The sequence below is a fragment of the Lepidochelys kempii genome, chromosome 6 (assembly GCF_965140265.1).
Source record: "Lepidochelys kempii isolate rLepKem1 chromosome 6, rLepKem1.hap2, whole genome shotgun sequence".
Lineage (NCBI taxonomy): Eukaryota > Metazoa > Chordata > Testudines > Cheloniidae > Lepidochelys > Lepidochelys kempii.
In genome coordinates, this window is record NC_133261.1 from 64,016,773 (window position 1) to 64,041,900 (window position 25,128).

Here is a 25,128-nt window from a genome sequence, read left to right on the forward strand (position 1 = left end):
ATTCCAGTGTATAAAGTGCTTTGGGATCCTTTGGGGTGAGAGTTGGTAATAAAAATGTAAGGCACCCCTGTCCTGTTATTAAAACCCAATACTGACTTATGGAAACTAAAATGCTCTTTACAAATGGTCTTGGGGAAAGCTTCTTTCTCAGTCTCTATTTCAGTGTCATCTTGTTCCCACAAAAGAAATAAGATGTTCTGCAGAGTTATTTTCCTTCTGAAGTAGGGTAGCTAGAAGGAGGACAGACTTTAGTGTAACACTTGGAGACCTGATAGCTTTTGCTAGTGCTCCCTAGACTTGTATGGTTCGAGACTGCAGGTAGAACTTCCCCAGTGGAGGGTCCTCCGCTCCAGAACTCACTCCCTCCATTGACCTTCGGGTTATGGCGTAAGGCCCATATCTCATGCTTTTGCCTGAGTGATGTTAGTATTGAGTTAATTCTGTGGAATAGTCTTTGAGGACAGTCTATTATTAGTCCTGATTGTTCAATACAGTGTGTTGTGTACGAATTGTATGTGTACCCCGAGACTGTTTTGTGTTGATTACATTTTATAAACTAGTTCACACATTTCATCAGCTAATCATATTTCAGAGAGAAATATTATATACAGCCATCTGTTGTCCACCTTGGGAAAATTTTGGTTCATCATGATTAACAATAAAATTCTTCTGGGCTGCAGGTACTTTCTCACAGAAAATGTGGCCCCTGCTCACTCCCCTGGGTGGTCTGTGTGCAGAAGAGAAAGGAACCAGCTCACTGTTTAGGTCTTCAACAAAGATCAGTTCTTGAGTAATTTTGAGATCACTGTATGAGTAAGAGACACCCATGCAGGCTTCTACCTGTCTTCCCTAGCATGAAGTTGTTACCCACCAGTTTGCGAGCTGTGTGCGGTAACAAGTTGAACAATGCTGGAATTCAGGCCTCAAGCCTTAATGCCCTACAGTGGAATATTAGACTCAAACTGCTGTTTATCTAAAGGGTGCATGTCTGGACTTGTGTTAACTAACAATAATGAGATAACACATTCTGTGAACTTACACCCACTGCTTTTCTTTATTCAGTGTCCTTATGAGCCTGTTTTTGTGATTGGCTTATAAATTATCTGTAAACGTTAATTCTGCACTAAAATGTGATTACAACTATATTGTGTAAGACATTTAGAAACCTGAAAACACATCTCTCTTGCCTCATTATCTACTTCAGTATTTTCCATTTGCAGCCATCAGTTTTCTCCCCATTCCATGCCTTTAAATGTATGTGTTAGTCCAATATTTATTGCATTTGGTATCTCTTGATCAAATATCAAACTTCACAATCAGCTGAGTTCAAGGGAGTTAGGTGCCCAACTTCCATTGAATTTCCGCATAAGTTTCCTTTAGGCTTCTTTCAAAATTCCTGCCTATATATTTTAACACTTATAGTAACTGATTTTTCTATCTTTGAAGAACAAAAATTACATTGTGGGGGATGGGAGGGGGGGAATCCATTACTTCCCATCTATTCTCCCCAGTGGTCAGTGCAGGATTGTTCCCTGAGTAAAGTTCCTGCTGCTTTGTCAGTTCAAATACCTTTGAAGTGTCTTTACCTTCTTTGCCAGATAGAGTAAAACAATGTTGTAAAGATAAAAGAATTACCTGCTTGTTCCTTTTCCTCCGCGTGTGTGTGAGCATGACAGTTTGATCTGTACAAATGTACAGCAGTTAGTGATTAAGACTTCCCATCTTGTGACTCACACTTGGATTGTTGTCTGGGACAGCAGCAGGAAAGCTAAGGCATTGCTGCTCCTTTGTTGTTTTTTATATTGTCAGTGTGCAAAGACTGATTTTAATTTCCTCAGTCATCTAGAAAAAGGCAAGTTTTTCTATACAGAAAAGGATAGTACTTAAAAAAACCAGCTGTCCTCTCTGATTCAAATTCTATTAGCTGATATTTGTTTGTTTGATCAAAGCCTAAATAAGTGGCTGTATCATGGCCAAAAAAAATTAAAATTAGTGCCTAAAGTTAGTCTAAGCCTATATTCAGGCACCAAAATATAGGACCTAAATTTCAGAAGTGATGAGCACCTTGAAGCTACAGTAGCTGTCATGCTTTTTGGGCAGAGGATGGGGGGGGCTCATTCACAGCATCTCTTAACTATTAGGTCATTAATTTAGTTGCCTAAAATTAGATTTAGAAGCCTAACTTTAGGCAGCCACTTTGGATAATTTTGGCCCACATCTTTAGAGGGCACTCTAAGCCCAAAATATGGATTTTGTGTTAAAAAAACCCACAACTCTTATAAAGCCCAACATAAATTATTTCAAGACCTTTACAATAATGCATGGGCAAGAATATCTTGTCCTTTAAGGTGTCCAGCAGTTCAGTATCCCTACAATTATTTGCAGCGTTGATCCCAGGATATGAGAGAGACAAGGTGCGTGAGGAAATATCTTTTATTAAAGTCAGTCCAGTAAAAGATATTACCTCCCTCACCTTGTCTCTCTCATATCCCTGTACCTATTTGTGAAGAGAAACTTCATAGCACATACTGAACTCTCTGAAATCTTGAATATTAGAGCCTCTACTCCTCACCTCCTCCACTTACCACCTACAGAATGCCTGTCTCTTCCCTGATTCATATAATTTTGCAGCTGCTTGTCCTGAGTCACCAGATGGGTGTTTTTCTACCATAGTGAATTTTATGGAATCAGCACTGCAATCCTGTTGAACTTTCACTGCTCTGCATTTCCCTGAGGGCAGGTGTTGCGCCAGCTCAATGTTTAACTACTGTCTCACAAGCAGGATAAGGGAAGGGAAAGGCAGGACAGGAAAGAGACGTCACAGAGGAGGAAGGTCCTGGAGAAATCAGTCTTCTTTAAAAACCTTGCGCGGAGGGACAGTTGGCAACTGCTTCAACGCTTTGCAGTACACGCTCAACCTTCTTTACTTGGCAGCCAGGATGCAGGATGTGAGTGGAATATTGAAGGAGGGATTCCTTGTTAAAAGGGTAAGAGCTCAAGACAGGAATTGGCTTTCTTTTGAAACTGACATATTTAGACTGCCTTAACTCTTATAACTGACTGTTGCATCTGAAGTGAGGGTCTGCTGGAGCCAGGCCTAGTGCAAGTGTTTGAAAGTAGTTATGGGTTCTACTGCTATTCCCCATTCTTCAAAGAGAATTTCTTTCAAATATGTAAAAAGAACAGGAGTACTTGTGGCACCTTAGAGACTAACAAATTTATAATGACACGGCTACTACTTTGAAACCTCTCAAATATGTAAAATCTTTCAAATTGGTGGATGCATTTTAAGTGCAACCACAGAACTTCTGTCTAAGGTGCATGTATTTATAGAGTTAACCTCCCTGGCTCTGGTTCCCTGTACCAATGTTTTCATAGAGGATGAAAGAGCCATTGGTTATCAAAAAAACAACATTATACACTCACCAGAACATTCCTCAGCAAATTGCAGGTAGAGGAACCTAGCAGAAGGCTGGTGGTAGAAGCGGGATAGAGGTGAGGAGTGAAGCTTTCGGTCTCTGCTCTTGGAAGAGGCTTAGAGCCCCTTCTCTCTGGGGCTAACTAGATTGGCATATTGCGTTCCATAACCACGGTGAAAGCAACTGAAAGAAGATCTGTGTTGCAGGTCTTCCCTCCCACTTGCAGGGCTGGATCACAACCAGAAGCGGAGAGGGGAACTTATTTCTGGGCAGCAGCAGCAGCAGAAGCTTGTTGTTATTATGGGTCTGTCTTACTTGTTAATCGCTTTTATTTTAATACAGAAAGGGCAATGCTGACCAGGGGCTTGTGAGGTTTAAGCCACCTTGGGAAATGCTTCTGTGCACGACACAGCAGCATCACTGGTGCTAATGTGAAGGGTGTGTACCAAGCAGGGCTCCCAAGGCAGCTCAGGTAGTAAGAGCTCCCCACTGTCTGCCAGCCAGCCATTCTCATTCAGGGAAGATGATGACTGCTGCTCCTCACCGAGAACACCCAGGAGCAGAGCTTTTGCTGCTTTTTTCCTTCCCTTTCTGTTGGAAAATTTTAAATTAAATATTTCATTTAGGGTGGGTTTGACCTGAACTGGAATATTTTGGATTGTAAAATGGCCCCAAAACCTTTTGTTTTGAGTCATTTCAACATAAAAATGAATTTCCTGAGTATGGTGCATTGCCTGATAGGAGTTGTACTTCAGACCCCCATTCTCTCCTATGAGCTGGGGTCCCTGGCCAGTCTACCTCTCTCCTCAGGCACTGAAGTCTTCCCTCTGAGCCGTATGGTGTTTCATGGGAGTGATGTGACTGCTGGTGCATAATGGGGTTTGTCCAGCCAGGGAGCCTTGCCCAGAGGGGAGGATGGAGGTCTCAGGTGAACTGAACAACAACTCCCAATGTGCCATGATAGGGAAATACATTTGAAAGCTGAACTGGTCAGTTCAAGAAACTGAAGCTAAACACTTTGATTTTGGGACTGTTGAAAAGTTTTGTTTCAATTGAAAAGGCTGAAGTGAAATGTTTTGTTTCCTAATCACATTTTTTTTGAACTTTTCATTCTGCAAAAAAACTTGATATTTCACCTTTTTGTCCTATGTGGGACAAAAACATTGAAATAGCAGAATTTCCCCTTGAATGGAAATTCCAATTCTCACTCAGCTCTACCCAGGAGGCATAAATGCACCAGAGCAGCTGTGAGGTTGCCCTGGTCGCAGTGCTTAATTTGTGCCGGGGCTTGCCAGGGCCGAACCCCAGCACCCCTAGGCTTGGCAGTTCATAGCCCTGGCATCTCTGGGCTTGCTACATCAGTTATGAGTGTAAAAAAATTACTTGAACCCCCGTCACCTTATTGCTTGACCACCAGCACCTCTTTCATTGTAAATTAAGCACTGCCTGGATGGGTGCAGCAGTGATTTTGGTCTTAGCAGGAGAGTGGATGGAGAACCTCTTGGTCCAACTGTAGCAGTGGAAGTGAGGGGGGCAGGAAGATCTAAGGGCACCAGCTGGAGAGGTGGCAGGAAGGGGTGAAAAGGAGGAAGGAATACAGAGTAGGAGAGAGAGGAACGGAGAGAAGAGATTGAGGAATTGAGTGAGAGAAATGGAGTGGAAAGAAGAGGTAGAGGTTCATTAAGGTGAAGAGAGGAAAACCAGAGTGAAGGACTACAAATAAACACAAGGCAAGGCCATGTAAAAGATGGGGAAAAATAAATGAAGGAGAGAGACTGACTCACTAAAGGGGGAAAAAAGAAAACAGCTAAAACAGACAATGTTAACGGGAAGAAAAGTAGCTGAGGGAATTCACAGGCACTGGAAAAAGACAGAGAGAAGGAAAGAAAAAATGGAGTGAAGGAAGAGAAGGAACAAAACCAAAGGCTGATCCAGCCAGTTAACTTTTGCTTAGCAAGGGCAAGATGTCTTCAGACTTAGTCAGGTTTGAGAGAACCACATTACACCAGTTTTCATAGAAATCGTTAATGTTCCCTCCCAATCCCAAACACATTAATGATCCACGATTCCTGCAGTGACTGGACCTTGCACGTTCCCCAGTCTCTGCCTTACCCACCTTTTTTAACATGATGAAGCCTCCACTACCTTGGTGCCTCACTGACTGACTGTAAAGCTCCATCTCCTGTGAAATATGTAAAGTCAGCTCGACTGCACCATAAAGCCAGAACTGCCGCCAAAAGACAGGACCAGGCATGTCTGTGCCACTCCCCTGGGCAAGCTCTTCTTTAAAACCAGCCTTAGAGCTCCAGTTAATCACACTACTGGATCACAGAGGTTTTCGCTTGTATCCCAGCGCTATAGCACAAGAGGCATGTGGCGGTTTAGCAGCCTTCACTTGGTTGGGATGAAAGGAACGCACAGGAAACGGCAGCATAGTGAAGCAGTTTAGTCACAGGAGATGGGCAGCAGGTCTGATATGACTAAGCACCAATTCGCATTAGGGGAATGTAAGAAAAAACCCAGCTGCTCAGTCAAGAGTTTTCAAGGCTGCCTGGAACCATGGAACCTACCAACGTGCAAAACTGAAATAGAATTAAACTGAAATTTATTCATCAAACAGCAGCCATGCTACTGCTGTCAGCAGGCTGGATCCTTGGAGGTGCTGAGCACTCTGAACTCCCACTGACTCCAACTCAGAGTTACAATACAGTAAATCCTGTGCAAAACCCAGCTCCCTGTTCTCAGTGTTTGCAGATTGGTATTTCCTCTGAGTCACTCATCTGCTTTGAGCTTTTGCCAGAAAAATTCTTGCCATCAGAGATGAGGCCCATGTTTGGGAAAGAATAAAAATTGCATCTTCTTTGTCCAATGATTTTATAAAGACAGATGAGATATATTAACAGAGGAAACTTGCCATGTTGAAGCTCAACTTGTGAGTTTCCAGTGGTGGTAAATTGATAAATTTGCAGTTTCTTTCCTCTTGGTGGGAGAAAGAGCTGCACACAAGGCAAACAATGAATCTGACAAAAAGGGATGGGGGGAGCCCTCTTGATTTGAGATCACTTTGGGATTTATACTTTCTTAGTCCACGGGGAAACTACCCCAGCTGCCACTAGCAATCCTTTCCAGACTTGTCTTTTAATCAGAACAATCTAACTCATAAGAAATATGACCTTGCACGTTCTCAAAAGATATCAGCAAGAGTCAGTCTAGAAATCAATGTTCCAGCATGCATCAAGGTCTCCTTAGCATGACTTCGGTTAAATAATTTTGGGCATTTATCAAAATTCCAGGGTAATGGTCCACATGAAGGAAGTCCATTGCAGTCTCTCTCCAGATTTGTTGGTTGTATTATCACAATATACATAACAACCATTCCAATGAGACTTCTAAAAATAGGTCTGCATATAAGGATAATTAGAGTGTTACCATGTCACCTACCCAAAAGAAAGGTAGGTGGAAAGAGAAATACTCCTCTAAGCTTGTCTTTAAAGTAACCAAGGAAATTTCTTTTGGCATAGGGACATATTGTCCATAACTGGAAAGCAAGATGGTTTGTTCTGCTGCAGGACAAGCTGCTGTATTATAAACTTGACGGAGGCAGGAAGGAGCCTTCTCCTAAGGGCAGGATCATTTTGGATGGTTGCACTATCACTTGTCCGTGCCTGGACTATGAGAACAGACCGGTATGTCTTGAAACATTATCACCATTCTTTTCTTTGCAATGACTTTTTTATTCTCTGGTTTCTCCCCTTCATTCCCTTGACTTCCTCAATTTCTTCCTCTATTGCCCCTGCATGCCTCTCTAGAACTGGGAGCAGTTGATGCTGATCAGCCTTTCAGCAGAGAAGGCCAGATCAAGGTGTTACTCCTGGATTTCCTTATCCTGTCTCTGAGGATTTCTACTCTGGTTGTTTTTCTCTGAACACTCCAGCTCGGAGATGCAATCATATACTAAAAAAAAAAAGGCTGTGGAGGGGAGAATTGGATATAGATGAAAATTCATCTGCCCTGCAGTCACACCGAGAAGGACATGAACAGCATAGTAAATAGGGAGGGTGAGAAAGAGGAAGGAATATGTTTTCCTCATCTTCCCCAATGGTGCACCTATGCTTGAGTTGTATTCTTTGCCTTCCCTGAACTGTGCATCTGGGCTAGCAGCCAGCTCAGCGAGAATTTGCTGCTGTTGAAAGTTTCTGGAGTGTGAAGTCCTCTCTATGTCTAGCCACAGGTGAGCGGCAGCAATGCAACCTTCCCCTGACTGGTACGAATCCGTGTAACTATATATTGCTGAGTCTGTATTTCAGCAAATCTGTTGTTAGAATGAGTATAGCAATGTCTTTCAGCTGTTACCAATGTAGGGCAGATTTGAACCATTAATGTAGATGTGAAAGCTCCATTTCCAAGTTGTAGATCCCTGTGTTATCCGGATAATCTCTGGCCAATCCGCTTTCTTGAGTATACTGGGCTCTGGGCATACAGCTATTACTTGGAGCTAATTGACCCCCAGACTTGAGCTGTGACTGGTGTCCTTCTGGCAATGAACTGATCAGGATTCCCTGCAGTGGTTGACGGAGCTTCTGTTGCGTGAGACAGGGCATCAGGGGAGCATTCCATGCGTGTTAGATAAATGCTTTTATTGCTTTTGTACTTTTCTGTCCATAGCTGGTCATTAAGCTGAAGACAAAAACCAACACAGAATATTTCCTTGAATCTTGCTCCAGAGAAGAGCGGGACTCTTGGGCTTTGGACATTACTGGAGCCATTCATGCTGGCCACCCAGTGCAGGTTCAGCAGCTTCACAGAATGAAAAATTCCTTCAAACTGCCCTCAAACATCAGCCTCAAGTAAGTGTAAACATTTCCCACCCAGTCCTAGGATACTTTGAAATGGAAGGTATTCAGTGACACATCTAGTCTATTGCTCTGCATCTTGGGACCTCAGGTGGGATGATTAGTCCATTTCCCCTACACGCTGTTTAGCAGGAAATTTCAGTAGGTGTCTGTTGCCCTGCATTGTGGCACAACTCATTTACTTATCCTTAAAACAGCTCTGATCAATTGTGGCTTTAGGTCATATAACATTCCCTGCTTGTCTGTCTGTCCATCCATATAACACTGCTCTCTTTTGCTCTTTTACAGCCACATAGTGGACAAAATGCATGATAACAGTAATGGAATTAAACTGACTCACAACATGGAACAAGGCAATACATACAAAGAAAGCTTTACAGGTACATAAGCTCTGGATAGCCAGCCTCCCAATGCCTGATACTTTGCTGCAAAGAAAAGGGAGCCACTGTGGAGTTTTTATACAAGAACAGATTATTTTTATACAAGAAGAGATTATGGCAAACAGAATGTACTGGCCCATTTATGCCCTGCCTCAAAAAGTTTCTCAATTATAAATTTATCCCCTCTCTTTAGAAATATAGAAGCAAATGTAGAACCCAGTGCCTTTGGCAAATCTTGCCTATGCTTGACATTAATATGTCATTGCCATTATGATAAAGCTGGGATAGGCCAGCTGACAGGGATTGTCTGTCTGTGTGTCTCTGTGATGAGCAAGCATTTTGTGTCTCTGTCTGAGAGCTGCCTTTCTCTTTGTAGGTTCTGCACTGGTGGACTGGCTGATCTCCAGTAATTTTGTTGCCTCTCGATTTGAGGCTGTGACATTGGCCTCCATGCTGATGGAAGAAAACTTCACCAAGCCTGTTGGAGTCCGGAGCACAGAAGCCATGCGCAATGGTGATCTGGCTGAGCAGTTTCTAGATGACTCCACAGCACTGTACATGTTTGTAAGTAATGTGGCTTCTAGCAGTAGGATCTCCCCATCCCTCCTGACTCAGATTTGCTTTTAGCTAGTAAAGAGGTTGTGGAGGTGAGGGGAACACACTGCATGTACCAAATGGCAAAATATATAAAAGGCGAAAAAAATATGAAGGACAAATTAAAAATGAGAAGCTTTGGGCTTTTTAATACTTTCCAAGGCTTTTACTTCCCTCAGAAGTGAATGACTAAATTTCGGTTATGGAGGCACCTACAAATAGGAGAGTTACGCATCTAACTGGTTACAGCTGTAGTCCCTAGAGCTAGCTCTGTTTGCATTAGTGGTGGTCAGGCTGAAGCTCTGCTAAAAATCAGGGCTATTGTAAGTGTGTGTGTGTTGTTTTGTGGTTATTCATTTGTCCATTGCACTCTGACAACTGAGGAGATATGCAATAGGCATATGGAATTGGATATATATCTTTGGGAAAAAATAATGTGTTAATGACAGGTTTGTGGAAGACTATGAGGTCAGTACAAAGCTATTCTGTATATTTTTTAATTAGCATTCATCAGATTAACCAAAACTTTTCCAGTTACCATTTTTTTCCATTTGCAGGCTGAAAGCTACAAGAGGAAACTCAGCTCCAGGGAAGAACTGCATCTCCACATCCTTGAATTAAGTGGAACAATTGTAAAACAAGGATATTTAGTAAAACAGGTAAATATGACATTTGAACATCTCCTCTCATTAAGAATTGAGAAAACCAACTCTAGTTGTTCTCTGAGCTGTATGGAGGGTAAAGCTGAATGCCAAGAGCAAGGCTGGATAATTACATTCACTTTCAGGGAGGCACTATTCTTCCTCATTACCTGTCCTAACCTGTCAGGTGGTCAGCAGAATTAGCTTTCATGTTAGCAATACTGCAGAGTAAACAGCAAGGTTGGAAATGAGAAGAGAGTCTATTTGTTGATATAAATAAGTGAGTGGTTGAACTCACTGCTGAGGGATGTTACTGAGGATTATAAAATAATTTCCAGAAGAGCACAGGGGTCCTGCCCAAAATCCAAATTCTATCCTGAGTATCTACATTCACTTTCAAGGGGATGCACTATTCTTCCTCATTACCTACCCTAACCTGTCATGTGGTGCTGTTAAGGAGCGGTTGTGTCCCCTCACTGAGATACTTTACTCAGCATTGAAATGCATCTAACTCATGTATGAGTAGAACCTACTTGTGCAAGCAGTTATTCATGCCATATAGTTGCTCCCATTGATTTCAAATGTGAGTAATTATGTGTGAATGAATAACTGTTTGCAGGCTCATGTCCTTAGTTTGTAAAACATAGTTTATGATACTTGCTAGGAACAAGTTTGCTGTTAATCCTCAGGTTTGATGACATAAACTGATTACTCATTGGCTTGGGTGCAGGGAATCCCACTACATGTGTTCCTGTTAGATGTCTTTCTGGAGTTGTATGTGAAGCGTTGGCCAGTGTGGGTGATGGGGTACTAGATGCACCTTCCTTTCTCCAGGGTTGAAGTGTTTTTACTGACACTGTAAAAGACGGGGTGAAGCAATCCAAAAGGGCCTGGGATCCCGTGAATTCTCAGAGCACTCAGAGTGAATAGATATGTTTGAGGGCTCCAAGATAAGGGAGAGGAGTCAAGTAATTTCACCTAGATTCTTCCCTTCTTTTCCTTTAAAATTATTCTGTAGTAGTGTCGACCCTGACAGAAAAAGAAATCTGTGCATATCCCTATAGGTGTAAAATTGCTAAATACAGGTGGATGTGTGCTGTGTGTACTGCCCCAGGGAAGGAAGTTCATACTGTGGTTCAACAGAGAGGCAAGATTTCAGGGAAGATCTCTATCCTAGGTCTGTTACCACCATTGTCTTTGACTGTACTTGAAAGCCACAGCTTAGGCTCTTCATGGGAAGTGTCATAGTTACACGGGGAGGTGCCTCCAATACAGGGCAACCACACTGACAATGAGAGAGTTGATTGTTCGTCTCTCTCACTTCTCAGGGACACAAGAGGAAAAACTGGAAGGTGAGGCGCTTTGTTCTGAGGGCTGATCCTGCTTTCCTGCACTACTACGACCCAACAAAGGTAAGTGAGCAGTGAACTGCTGACCTCAGACACTATATCTATGTACATATCTCTTACAAACTGTAATAGTAATACAGTCAATTACACAGGAAATTGGGCTCTAGGACTGCCCTCTCCACTTCTTCTCCAGGGCCAGGTGCCCCCTGAATTCCTCCACTCTTTCCCCTTGGGACCGCTTGGGGATTTCCTGGGGCCACATCCCTTGTGTGGTTTTTTGTTTTTTTTTCACTCCCACATTCTCCCTCATGCCTTAGCTCTTTTGGGATTCCTCTGTCTGCCCCTAGAGCCATCTCCCAGCTGGGATTCCTCTCTCTCACACACCCCACTCTGGGGGTATGCCTCTTCTGGGATTCTTTTTGCTCTGGGGCTGTGTCCTCTCTGGGCTGACTCTTTCCCATCCTGAGGCTGCATCACCTCTGTGATTTTTCTGCTCTCTTGTCCTCCTTATTGTAACCTTGAATGGGGCCTGATCACAGAGTGCTAATGGGAATTTCTGCTACTCAGTTCTAAATGTGTATAATGAATAGCAGAGCTTATGTATGTGGATATACAATGCTGCCACTGAGTTACGATGCAGTGAAGCCCAGTACAATACAAAATGGCATGTGGCTAGAAATGTTTTAGTGACATTTAAAGAGACCAGACAATGAACTTTATTTTACTGAAATCTTCCCCACAAGTGCTGTAAACCCAAATTGCACAGCCCTGGGATAACACAAGAGAGCCTGGAAGCAAAACTGATCAAGTCTCACTGTCCTGGCTGAGTGAAGAGTATAAAGTGAACAAATAGCATCAACAGGGGAAAGTTAAATGGATTTTTAAAAGTTGTCGGATGTTGTTGGTAAAACAGAGAATAGGTTTTAAATATGATTGTTATCCTAGCGCTGTCCCTTTAAATAACTAACCTCCCACAACTTATTATGGAAAACAGCTCTGGCTGAGAAAGTGATGCAATTGAATCAATGTGCTGGGAGGGATTTCCCGAGACATGGACGCACTTGTTTTAGATCCAGAATGTTCAGTGTGATCTCGTGTCCTCACCGCTATCCAGTATGTCTGCCTCAGGGAAGGGTTCTAATTCTTACCTCTTCCAACTGGGCCCCATTTTCCTTTCTCACTGCAGGAAGAAAACAGACCAGTTGGTGGGTTTTCTCTCCGTGGCTGCCTTGTCTCAGCTCTGGAGGATAATGGAGTCCCAACTGGTAAGCATGAAACTTTAGGCTGCCTGCTTTGGTTACCGAGGGCTGGTCTACTCCCAAATTTGCCGTGAAATAATTGAATCAGTTTAATTCACGCCTTTGTTATTGTGGTGCAAATCTGTGGGTAGACCAGTCCTGAGTCTCCTGTGAGAAAAGAGGTAGGGGACTGAAGATGACATACCTGTCCCAATACCATTGAGCTGGGTCAGGGGGACTGTTTAGATCTACTTTTGGATACACCAAGAGTTGCCTCTTTCCCCTTTGCTTTTTGCTTGGGCTTGTCAGTCAGGTCTCCACATGAATCACGGGAAGGGAATAGAGCATTGGCTGATACTCCGGAAAATTAATAGTAAAGGGGGCAATTCCTTTTTGCTGGGATACAGTTAAGCTCTTTATTCAGAGGCATCCCTCACCCCGCATCCCCTCTTTTCCATGCTCCCTACTGACACCATCTTTTTCCTCTGTACCTGCCATATGTGAGTGGACACTAAATCTAGTGGACACTAAATATAACAGTGGAAGAAGCTGTAATTGAAGGGTGAATTTGTTTAGCTTAAACAACATTGTCTGGAATCTCAGCTTTGTGATTCAATGTTCCTGCTGTCAAAATAATTTATAGTATGAAAGCAAATGAGCACAAGATTAGTGTGGGACAGCAAATGTGGGTCTCAAATGGGGAGACCCTTCCTGATGAGACACACTTGAGAGGTTCCTTCCCTCCCTCCTTTCCCCATCCTGAATAATAAGTAAGACTAAATTTTAGTCATGGGTATTTTTAGTAAAAGTCATGGACAGGTCACGGGCAATAAACAAAAATTCATGGCTGTGACCTGTCCAAGACCTTTACAATAAATATCCCTGACTAAATCTTAGCTCCCCCCGCCTCCCTGGGGCCAGCCGCTGCTGTGGGGGGCTCCCCGAAGCCAACCGCACCAGCCACTGCTCAGGCAGTCTCCAGGGCCAGCTGCTTGGGCAGCCCTGGGATCAACCACACTGGCTGCTGCAGAAGTCACAGAGGTTGCAGAAGGTCATGGAATCCATGACTTCAGCAACCTTAATGGCAGACACGCGGCCTTAATAATAAGTAATGCAATGAGAAAGCCTTTAAAAGAAAACTGTGAGGGTGGGAATGGGGAATATAACCCCATGTAAAGGAAGCTTGATGATGGCCAGGAGCAGACAGGAGATTAAATCTAATTTATTGTAGGGTTTTCTAAGAAACCCACCACCATAGTATCTAAAACCAATAATAATAATATTCACTATTTAGATAGTGCTTTTTGTCTTCACAGTGTGTAACATTGCCTGGTTATTCCACAAAACACCCCTGTGAGGTAGATTTGTATTATTATTCCCAAGAGAAACTGAGGCACAGAAGAATTAAAGGACTTGTCTGGAATCACACAGCAAGATCTACTACTAACTTTAGTTATGCTAAACTCAAATTCCACCCTCATTGAGACATACATCTGCCACAAACCAGTTCTCTACATGCTCCACTAACCTATTGCACTCTTCCTCTGCAGGGGTGAAGGGGAATGTACAAGGCAACCTCTTCAAAATCATCACTAAAAACGACATTCATTACTACATCCAGGCCAGCTCCAAGGCAGAGCGAGCACAGTGGATTGAGGCCATCAAGCGGCTGACATGAGCAAAATGGACTCTGTACCCAAATCAGGGATCGGGGTGAATAACTGACATTCATGAGCAAGCTTGCTGCTGTCTTTGCTGGGTGTATTATCTCTGGGATGGCTGATTATGAGATGGAAGAGCAAATCTATACATCCAGGTGTCCAATCTACCTCTGACAGATCCATATCATGCTTCACCCTTTAGCAGAAAAGCCTTACTGGTCCCCCTTTGCTATGAGACTCGTACATTCCAGTAGCCCATGTCTACTGCAGTCACAGTGACTGAACCAAGGACTGTGGGTTGGGCCAGCATAAGCACCGGTTTCTGAGGCCACCTCCCTTGACATAACACCACAGAGTCTTTTGCTTAGTTGCACTCTGATTGCCTCAGGGAATACCACACTGAGACAAAACAGCGGTCTGTCCATCCACCTACTCCAGGATCCAGCCTCCTGCTATGCTGGAAAAACCCATGGTACTGTAGGAACACAGGATTTGTCATACCTGATCATACCCATGGCCCATCTACTCCAGTATCTGATCTCTGACAGTGGCCAATGCTGTATATATCAGAAGAAGAAGAGAACCCCACAATCCACCTGGGCAGCTGTGTAACAATACATGGTAAGGGGGAGCTTTTCTCCATGAACCCAGCTGGAGCTCAGTTTGAGTTGCACCAAAGGACTGATAACTAATCATTTAATCCTAGTTACTGTTGTTTCTACTTCAAACCAATAAATTTTGCACTTTTCTAGTAAACTTGACCCCCTAATCATATTAAATCTAGTAATGGGGTACTTGAAACAGATTTACCCTTTTCACGTGATCTTTCCCAGAGGTCAGATCGAGAGGTGAGGAAATAATGGTACTTCACCCAAGGAACAAATTAAAATTTTACCCAAATTTCACCCACAATCCCAAACATCTCCCACTGTGCCAGAATAGCATTGTTATGGAATAATTTTCACAACATAATTCACAAAAGCCTTCACATGGAAAGATTCAGTTAAAGTAAAAAAGCTGGCTTGTTGATTTACAGGGAGGTTTTCAAAGGCACAAATAGAAAATAGGCTTCTGCGTCCTAATGACAAGTGCCCAACAGCCATTTTGTGCCTTCTGAACATTTCCCCCTCAGGGCATACCAGCACCTCATTTTCCCTACTGGGACCACCCCATCACCCAGGTGCTGAGAACCCCAAATTTAGGAGCATGCTTAATACTTGAAGCGTATTTTCAAAGAACATAGACTGCTCACATTATTTTAGAAAATTCTCCTTGTTTTCTGAACACCAGTAACTGGCAGCCATATTTTCTGCAGTGCCCAAAAGAAGCCCTTTGAAAATACTGTAGTATATGCCTTCCACTAACTCTCAGAGGAAGTGTGATGGCAGAGCCAGAAATGGAGCCAATGTCTCTTAAGTTTCATTGCAGTACTTTACCCACAGGCCCATCCCTCCTTGAGTTGAAGTTTTCTGTCCACCAAGCTATATACTGAAAAAATGCTCTCTCTTCAGAGAGGATTTCCCCTTTTTCCTCTGTTACAACCATTAGTGGCCCTAGCCATTTTGCAGGGAGAAAAATGGTTTTTGTCCCGTCCCCGTCCCCCGTCCCCCCACCACCACCTCTAACCCCATGTGCCCAAGTGTGTGGGGAGTGTGGAAAGCTGGCCAATCAGGGGCAGAGAGAGAGGGGAGAAAACAAACAAAAACCGAGCAGCACAGCAGTTTGCAATCCCTGAAAGTTGGGGCGTAGGGCAACTGCCTTGCTTACCCACACCTAGAACCAGCCCCGATTACAGCCATTCATAAATTACCTGAACTTTATATAGATGCACATTTTGGGACTGCAGTACACAACAGGGCCCGCAGAGAGGCGCAGGCCTTTGGTTGGTAATGTGCATGAGGATGTGTGGATGGAATGGGAACAGGAGCCAGGGAAGAAGACCCAAGGCAGGAGCAGCGTCAGCACCATCACCACCAATCGTGTGCTGAGGTGTCTTGTGTCCTGCTACTTGTGTCTTTGGGCCACTAGCTTTAGGAGTTACTCCAGATTCAAACCACGGTAATTCAGATCAGAATCTGACCCATTGTCTTTAAGGGAGAGTTTCACAGGAAAAGGACGGAAGCCTGAGACATGTAGATTGAAACTCATTGGAAAGGAATGTATTTTTTTCACTGTTTGCAAAACATCAAGTACACAGTATAGTGTATATATGTTTAATAATAACAACCGCTTCTCTAAACCTACCAGGGCAAATGATCAGCACAACATTAAGATGGATCAAATGTTTATTTCTTAAAGCAGGTAAAGAGGTTTGCTGGTAAATGGGCAGATATGGCTGGATATAGGAACAGATGATGCAGATTTAGGTACAGATGTTGCTGCACAGGGCCAGTTAAGACAAGACTGCCAAACCTGCAGCTCTACAGAGCTTCCAGTTCTTGAGGGCTCCACCCACTACAGACAGTTGGAAATACTAGTGGGCCATTCACTGCTCCACGGTGTGAGGCACGAAGTGCTTTGTGCTGACTGCTGAGCATTGTGATCATAGCTTGGGGTAATAGGGTGTCTCGTCCTCTAACATGGACCTTGCTGGGGTACACCACAGGTTTCCTCACCTATTTAACAGATTGCCTTCCACTACATGCTAAATCCCACTCTCTACTTCTAGATATGTGACCTAATAACCCCACCCATCCTCAGGTGACTGAGCCCCTTCAGGTGGCATGGCAGAACAATTTAGAGCCAATGAGGGTAGAGAAGGCTGCACACTGTCTGAATCACAGGCTTTGCAGTCTGGAAGGCCCAACAGAATGGCTTTGCAAAGAGCCTCATGTGCTTGAACCAACCCTGTCATTGCAGCTCTTCAGGCTGTGTGAGAAAAAGCAGACATTTCAAACTTGTTAGCAAACAAACCCAAACAAAGTCCACATTTAAAATCTCAAGAAGTACCAAGAAGGAAAAAGAAAACACTTTTATGTACATGGGAAAGTACATTTGCCTTAGTTCATTGGTGATGTGGGGTCCATTTTTCAAGCCACCTTGGTAAGTCTGATGTCCCCTGAGATTTGTAAAGCTGTTACCAAGTGCAGGGGCTGAACGCGGTGAGTGAAATAACAGAGCTGCCGTCCATCGAGCAGGACACGAATCTGCTGGTGCTCACAGAAGAGCTCCATCTGCAAAGAAGCAAGGGCAAAGGGGGAATTAGAGGCCAGCACCACGGGCTGTCTATTTCACTAGCCTGGACTTTGGAACCCCAAATGCTCTATGAAGTGGAGTGTAAGGTCTGTCTAGATTCTCTACGTCTCCTGTAAGTAACATCTTATCTCTGCTGAAAAACTCTTACAGCAAATTATCTTCAATGAATGGGAAAAAGAATTTGCACATAGAGATGGTTCCTCCACGTCAGGAGGTGTTGAGGGAAGCTTGCACTGCCGCTCCCCATGCTGTATTAGTTTGATGGCAAAATAAGACTTAACTCTTCAGGACTGTCAATCTGGCATCTTTCAACTGTATAAAATCCACTGTGTTGTACTCAGCTGGTCCCTTGCTCTACTGTCTCCCCCCTACACCTATGATAACTAACAAGAATACCTTAAACGTGTCCCCTGCTGTGAATGGGAAGTAGGGAATGTTCTTCTCCTCTCTTCCCCATTTCCCAGCAATCTGTGCATTCCGGGTGATGGATTTCTCACTGAAGTTGACTGTAAGTAACAGCCCAATATCCTTGCTTGCATCCATGGGGTCACAGAGCAGAGTCACTGCAAAGCTGTAAGGACCAAGTCAGTGATCATGAACAGGACTTTCAGCAAACTACCAGAACATGGTTGGAGTGACAGATGCACATAAGGACATAGAGCATCCATCCCAAACCACTTAGTGTGGCATATGGCCATGTTTTAATGGTCTGGTGGTTGTAATATCCTGAAATGGTGGTTGAAATACCCCATATTCATCAGCAGTTCTTTGGAATAACTAAAGCAGACCCGCCCTGAAAGAATCCATTTTAGGTTTTTCATTTTGGGAGTGCTTAGCCAGTTTTATGCAGACCTTAAGCCAATCTAGACACATTCAGCAATGCTGGTTACTGTGGTTGTTTACCTTAACACTGAGTCGTAAGGTATTAACTAGTGACTTGTCTTAGGATATGACAGTGATACTGCAGTTATGTCCAATGTAATGGCACCCTATAAATACTTCTACTATGTGATCAATGGAGATTGTTTTTCTGTTTTATTTTGATTTGAGAAGGGAAGAAAGGAGTGAGCTCTTTAGTGTCAGATTGGTACCAGGATCCCTTTCCTTTACATGGATTGCAAATCATATAACAACAAAAGGAATAACTGGAGTGTCTGTACTAGGTAGTTTGTCACAGTTTCAGAGTTAACTGCACCTGTATCCCCCCTAGGTGCTTCCTGGAGGGCACCAACTTAAGGTTTCAGGCTTCCAGCTATTATCTCTCTTGGGATACCCCCATCCCTCTCCCTCCTGCCTGGGGTTTTAAAGCTGCACAGCTCCCTCTCATACACTGTGAAATCCCCAGCAAATCCATCCAATGGTTAGCTCCTGTGCAATGCTTTCTCGCCCAGGGCTATGAACATTACCAGTGGTTACAAGTTACCACACAGCTCAAGCACATTTATTCTTAAGTATTACAGAGAAAACATTTAAAGAAAAGTTTCTACACACATTCACCCATTAGTCTAAGGGGGCCCTAGTAGGCTAAAGTCTTTCTAACCCTTCCACAATGTTTGGACCCCACTCTTAGACAGAAGGACGTGTCCATTTACTGACCTAGAGTCAGATTAAACCCAGCCTTTTCATATCAAAAGCCCTTTCTTTGTCTGTTGGCCTCTGGAAAACCCAGTTTGAATCAGAATATACAAACCTCCCCAGCGGTTTTGTTAGTCTCTAACAAAACCTAGTCTCTAAGGTGTCACAAGTACTCCTTGTTCTTTTTGCTGATACAGACTAACATGGCTACCACTCTGAAACCTGAAAAATCTATGAATCTGGAGCAGCGGGGAGGGAGGGGGGGGAAACAGGGCTGTGGCTCCAGGAGGAGGGAGAGGGAGCAAGTTGTTTCATACTTCCCCTTGCCCTGTTCCCAGCTGCGTCCTAGCAGCCCTCAGGATTTTGCTGAATATTTCCCCTCAGCTGGTGGCTGTGGCTGAGCAGACATCTACTGCTAACTCTGTTCAAGGACATACCCCATGGATAAAGCTAAGATTTAGTCATGGGTATTTTTAGTAAAAGTCAAGGACAAGTCATGGCAATAAACAAAAATTCACGGCCCATGACTTTTACTATAAATACCCATTACTATATCTCATCTCCTGAGCCCTGCAGCTTTGGGGGGGCCCTGCTTCAGCGTTGGAGTTTGACTGCCCCTGGTGGCCCGCTGCTCCGGTGGCCCCTGGGACCGCTACTGCTTGGGCAGTCCCCGGTGCCAGCTGCACTGGCCACTATTTGGGCAGTCCCTGGGCTATATCAGGATCCATAGCTGTAAATGACTATAGCTGCCATCTAAACTGCACACAGCTACAGACCAGAGCTTTTTATGCTTGAAACTACTGGATTCTACCACTTGCGCAAAATTAGATGATGATGCTGTCTTTGTAGGCCTCCAACCACTAGTGGGCATTATAATCCCAGATCCTGGATTGGGTCTGATGCTGTCCAACAGAGGGAAAGACTACACATACACACCAGGTAGTTTATATCACAGAAACAAGCAGAAGAAGGTTTGTTGCTTGCACAATCACTTTACCACATTTTTAGAAAGACTGGGCTATCAGTTGTCTCCCCCACTTCAATCTCACTGCAAAAAGAAAGAGATTAGGTTGTGGCCCATTATTATGAGTCTGTACAGCTTCCCTTCCAAACTCAAAAGAATGCAGGCCCTCAAGGAACCTCTTGTGTTTATGGCCAGCCTAAATGGCAGATACTCTGGTACGTGAAATAACCAACTGAACAACAGCTCCCCACTCTACCTCTTGGGGTTGGAACATATGACCCCAATAATAGTGATTTTCATGGCTGGTTTCAGTCCTCCTTTAATTTCACCAATATATCGCTCCACCTAGTGGGGAAAAAAAACTGTTATTGATCTCTAGATTTGCAGCCTGCATGGTAAACTGCAGAACCATGTGATAAACTGCATTTATTACACACTTCTGTCATCTCACCGGCCTTCTGTTCACTAATCAATTTCCCCTGGGACTTATTCTAACAATGCAAGCCACTAAGTACCTTTAAACCACTGCCATTTTTTAAAAATAACTATAAAAATTCTTTCTTTATCCTGTCTACAAATATACTTGAAAATGAATTAGCTGCAAAACAATTCTACCTTTACTAAACCCAAACAGCTCCCTGATCTGTTTTAGTGGTTAGTGACAATTTTAATAGAATAAGTGGCTAATGCAGAGGATTAGAATTGGGATAGTACTTCTCTATCTCACAGGGATGTTTTGCGAGTTAATGGTTATAAAATATTTTGAAAATATAAAGTGCTATAAATACATAAGTAATATATAGTTGTACTCATTTACCTGTGTAAAAATTTTTGAGAAACCTCAGATAGAAGATGCGATAAAAGAGCTAAGTGTTATGTTATTAGCAATTTTCATCATTTGCTTTATTTTTCAAGCTCAGTGCACAGGTAAAACTAATGACAGAGTCAAAGGACTAAATCTTGCAAGCCTTATCAGTCAAAACTGCAATTAAAGTCACCAGGAGCTCTGCACAAATAAGCATTTAGGATTTAGCAGGCTTTAGTCCAAGGAGAGAGGGCTGAAAAGAGCTAAGGGAGTTGATAATAAAATATAAGAACATAAGAACTGCCATACTGGGTCAGACCAATGTTCTAGCCCAGTATCCTGTCTTCTGACAGTAGTCAGTGCCAGATGCTTCAGAGGGAATGAACAGAACAGGGCAATTAACAAGTGATTCATCCCCTGTTGTCCAGTCCCAGCTTCTGGCAATCAGAGATTTAGGGACACCCAGAGCATGGGATTGTGTCAATCCTTGATCATCCAGGTTAGTAGTAATTGATGGACCTATCTTTCATGAATTTATCAAATTCTTTTTTGAACCCAGTTATTCTTTTGGCCTTCACAACATCCCCTGGCAATGAGTTCTACAGGTTCTAATATTACTGACTTGGTATCTCTACTGACATAGGACTAAGCTTAATAAAAATCAGACCTTTGTGGCAGTTTGCATGATCTTTTGTTCATAATGAAGCAGCTTCCATTCAAATGTAATTTGCTACAGTTGAACTTTAGAGTTATGAACAGCTCAGGAACGGAGGTTGTTTGTAACTCTGAAATGTTCATAACTCTGAACACAACATTATGGTTGTTCTTTCAAAAGTTTATAACTGAACATTGACTTAATACAGCTTTGAAATTTTACTGTGCAGAAGAAAAATGCTGCTTTCCCTTTATTTTTTTTAGTTTTTGTTTAACACAGTAGTGTACTGTATTTCCTTTTTTTTCCTTTTTGTCTCTGCTGGTGCCTGATTGTGAACTTCACTTTCTGAATGAGGTGTATGCTGATTGGGCAATTTGAAACGCTGGTGTTCATAACTCTGAGATTCTACTGTATATCACATGATTTTTTAAATAGATCTGTTTGGATTTTTTTTTAATAGATCTGGTTGATCTGAAAAATTAGATCTGTTTGATGATTAAACCTTAAAAAAAGAGCAAATCTGCAATTCACCAAATGTTTGCTGATTTTCATGAGCATACAAACTAGAGATAACAGATTTCTCTCACACAGCAATACTCAGACAGAGGATTGTGAGCCACAAGTGGCTCTTTAATGTGTATCCTGCAGTTCTTTGTAGGACATGATATTAAAACACTGTGTGATTTAATTATTAATCTAAGTTGTTAACCAATCAGGATGCTTTTACTATGTTTTTAACCTATTGTAGTTGATATCATAATAATAATACTTGGTCAGTCATTTTGCTGTGAGAATAATCTAGTAAATGAAACAATGAATTCACACTACTGTGGTTCTTTTGGGCAATGCTGAGGTCTGAGTATCACTACTCTAGCACATTACTGTGGGGCTAGTGGAGGACTGTTGAGAGGAAGGATGGCTCAATGATTAGGATGCTGGCTTAGAATGGGAAAGAGCTGGGTTCAACACTCTGCTATGCCACAGGCTTCTTATGTGTCCTTGGGCAAGTTGCTTAGTTTTTCTGTACCTCATTTGTCCATGTGTAAAAATAGGAATAACAGTACTTCCCTACCTCACAAGGTGGTGGTAAGCCTAAATACATTAAAGATTGTGAGGCACTATGGTGTTGGGGGCGGGATTACTATAAGTACAAAAAAAATTGTTTACTATTACTCCAACGCTTTTTCTAGGTTACTTTGGTTTAAAATGTCCCAAACGACAGCATGTGGACCATTCCCTATGAGTCCCATCCGAAGACTATTCCAGATGCTAATAGATATCATGGTTAGAAAATTTCTCCTAATATTCTGCCTAAATTTTCCTTCTTCATTTCAATGTATGTAATTTCCTGTCCTTCTTTCAGTTTCAATATAACAACTAGTTAGATCCCCCCTAAGAGTGGCATTTACAACCAAATACTTTCTAATCCCACAGACAATTATAGAACCCTGCTTATTTTTTTAATAATTTTAAAAAATAGAGAGAAACGACTAGAGAACCTAACACTTTTAGAAAATGTACAATTATTCCTTGGGGGAATGCAACAGAACCCCAAGCAGGAAAATTTAGGATACTCACCAGAGGAAAAATGTCAAAGGGTGAGATGTATTAGACTGTGGAGTACCCCAAGGGAAGTGGCAGACTCCCTTGAGATATTTAAAATTAGACTAGACAAACTAGTGGAGAATATGTCTCCTCCTCCTCACCAACACTCATTGCTTTCTTAAGTGAGAGACAGTAAAATGAAATAATAACACTTTACAATCTGAAAGGTGGGCTGTGAAGATTAACTACTTAATTTTGGAAAGCTCCATACCGTAAATACTATTATATGTATGTATGATACCACATAAAGAATAAATGTAAGTGTACCCCTGGCTTCCATGCGGTTTTTGTACTTACAAATTCTTCCATGGTACCCTGAATACAGGCTGAGGTCTGATCATTCACAGGTGATTCCCTAGCTGAGACGGAACACATGATATGCCTGAAACCTACTCAGGGATCCAGCATGAGGTAGCAGGAAGAGATCCTGAATGGGTCTTAATTTGGTTACAGGAAGACCCATGCACCTCTAGCAGTTGTATCTTTTTAATACATTTATGTATATAAAAACATATTTTCTTCTAAAAAAAAAACCCTACCAGTGGAGTTATTCACTTACATTTGTGCCCCTGTCATTTTCTGTCATCTCTCTGCAGCAGCCTCGCAGCAAAGTTTTCTTTTTTCTTTTCTTTTCTTTGTGTGTGTGTGTGTGTAGAAAAAATATACAAAAACCCCGGAATAAAGGGAGGATGTAAGGGGGAGCATTATCTCAGTCAAACACTGGTTAGACACCACCCTCTCAAATAGCTGAGTCACAAGAGCCTACTCTTCATCTTCCATCACACAGTGGCAAAAGGCAATAGAGAAACAGTGAGGAACTTGATAGCTCATAGGTATAAAAACAGCTGGGAACTAGTAATTGTTCTAGTACTAGTCTAGGCCATGATAATGCAATTAACTCCAGGCAAGTGAACCCTGGCACTTATGTGGACCCCATTGACTTTGGTGGGGTTCCATGCAGACACAAGAGTCTACCCATGCAGAACCCAGTGCAGAATCAACCCTAAACTGGCAGTGACTGAAAATCATGATCTAATGGTGGCTAGGTAGCCTAAGGGAAAGGTATTGGTGGTCCCAGTCCAGTTCCTCTTTGGACAAGCGTCCATATCACAAAAATACCATCAAAGATGGCCCTAGCTGGACTCCTTGTTGTAGAAGAAACAAGACCAGATGCCTGTGGACACTAAGGCAATGGAGCCTAAATACCTTTGTGGAACTTGGCCTACACCTCTCACTCTTGTATGCTAAGTGGTCCCTACAGAGCAAAGTTGAGGGGCAGCATGAACTGTCACTGCCCATGCTGTACCTTTTCATAGAATCATAGAATATCAGGGTTGGAAGGGACCTCAGGAGGTCATCTAGTCCAACCCCCTGCTCAAAGCAGGACCAATCCCCAATTTTTGCCCCAGATCTCTAAATGGCCCTGTCATAAATATAAAGGGAAGGGTAAACCCCTTTGAAATCCCTCCTGGCCAGGGGAAAGCTCCTCTCACCTGTAAAGGGTTAAGAAGCTAAAGGTAACCTCGCTGGCACCTGACCAAAATGACCAATGAGGAGACAAGATACTTTCAAAAGCTGGGAGGAGGGAGAGAAACAAAGGGTCTGTGTCTGTCTGTAGTCGTCTTGGCCAGGGACAGAACAGGAATGGAGTCTTAGAACTTTTAGTAAGTAATCTAGCTAGGTATGTGTTAGATTATGATTTCTTTAATTGGCTGAGAAAAGAATTGTGCTGAATAGAATAACTATTTCTGTCTGTGTATCTTTTTTGTAACTTAAGGTTTTGCCTAGAGGGGTTCTCTATGTTTTTGAATCTAATTACCCTGTAAGATATCTACCATCCTGATTTTACAGGGGGGATTTCTTTATTTCTATTTACTTCTATTGTTTATTAAAAGTCTTCTTGTAAAACACTGAATGCTTTTTCATTGTTCTCAGATCCAAGGGTTTGGGTCTGTGGTCACCTATGCAAATTGGTGAGGCTTTTTATCCAACACTTCCCAGGAAAGGGGGGGTGCAAGTGTTGGGAGGATTGTTCATTGTTCTTGAGATCCAAGGGTCTGGGTCTGTAGTCACCTAGGCAAATTGGTGAGGCTTTTTACCAAACCTTGTCCAGGAAGTGGGGTGCAAGGTTTGGGGAAGTATTTTGGGGGGAAGGACGCATCCAAACAGCTCTTCCCCAGTAACCAGTATTAGT

The 25,128-nt window shown here is 42.8% G+C and overlaps 2 protein-coding genes across 7 annotated transcripts; one reads left to right on the plus strand and one right to left on the minus strand.

Moving 5' to 3' along the window:
- Positions 1-2,642: 2,642 nt before the first annotated feature.
- PLEK2 (pleckstrin 2) lies at positions 2,643-18,343 on the plus strand. Of its 3 annotated transcripts, none has more exons than XM_073348391.1 (9): positions 2,643-2,987; positions 6,941-7,105; positions 8,085-8,266; positions 8,561-8,652; positions 9,029-9,216; positions 9,804-9,905; positions 11,216-11,299; positions 12,423-12,501; positions 13,791-14,018. In XM_073348391.1, the coding sequence occupies exons 1-9, from the start codon at positions 2,757-2,759 to the stop codon at positions 13,829-13,831; spliced, it is 1,164 nt and encodes a 387-aa protein (XP_073204492.1). In that variant the 5' UTR covers positions 2,643-2,756; the 3' UTR covers positions 13,832-14,018. The 3 variants fall into 3 exon arrangements, with proteins under 3 accessions (XP_073204492.1, XP_073204491.1, XP_073204490.1); XM_073348390.1 differs by lacking the exon at positions 13,791-14,018 and adding an exon at positions 14,025-18,343 and having other exon boundaries at positions 2,647-2,987; positions 6,989-7,105; XM_073348389.1 differs by lacking the exon at positions 13,791-14,018 and adding an exon at positions 14,025-18,343 and having other exon boundaries at positions 2,648-2,987.
- LOC140912944 (galectin-related protein A-like) lies at positions 16,403-23,659 on the minus strand. Of its 4 annotated transcripts, none has more exons than XM_073348394.1 (6): positions 23,494-23,659; positions 20,126-20,214; positions 19,903-19,953; positions 17,727-17,901; positions 17,134-17,308; positions 16,403-17,003 (listed from the first exon to the last, which is right to left on the minus strand). In XM_073348394.1, the coding sequence occupies exons 1-5, from the start codon at positions 23,518-23,520 to the stop codon at positions 17,165-17,167; spliced, it is 486 nt and encodes a 161-aa protein (XP_073204495.1). In that variant the 5' UTR covers positions 23,521-23,659; the 3' UTR covers positions 16,403-17,003; positions 17,134-17,164. The 4 variants fall into 4 exon arrangements, with proteins under 4 accessions (XP_073204495.1, XP_073204494.1, XP_073204493.1 ...); XM_073348393.1 differs by having other exon boundaries at positions 17,128-17,308; XM_073348392.1 differs by having other exon boundaries at positions 16,403-17,308.
- Between the last annotated feature and the right edge of the window lie 1,469 nt (positions 23,660-25,128).

Bases quoted from the DNA above. Each gene is read 5' to 3' on its own strand.
- PLEK2 (XM_073348389.1), top strand. From the start codon at position 2,757: ATGTTTAACTACTGTCTCACAAGCAGGATAAGGGAAGGGAAAGGCAGG. The intron at 8,653-9,028 runs GTACATAAGCTC...TTCTCTTTGTAG, and splicing joins ATACAAAGAAAGCTTTACAG to GTTCTGCACTGGTGGACTGG. The intron at 11,300-12,422 runs GTAAGTGAGCAG...TTCTCACTGCAG, and splicing joins ACTACTACGACCCAACAAAG to GAAGAAAACAGACCAGTTGG.
- LOC140912944 (XM_073348394.1), bottom strand. From the start codon at position 23,520: ATGACAGAAAATGACAGGGGCACAAAT. The intron at 19,954-20,125 runs GTAGAGTGGGGA...TTCTTTTTGCAG, and splicing joins ATATGTTCCAACCCCAAGAG to TGAGATTGAAGTGGGGGAGA. The intron at 17,902-19,902 runs GTAAAGTGATTG...TGGTCCTTACAG, and splicing joins CCAGTCTTTCTAAAAATGTG to CTTTGCAGTGACTCTGCTCT.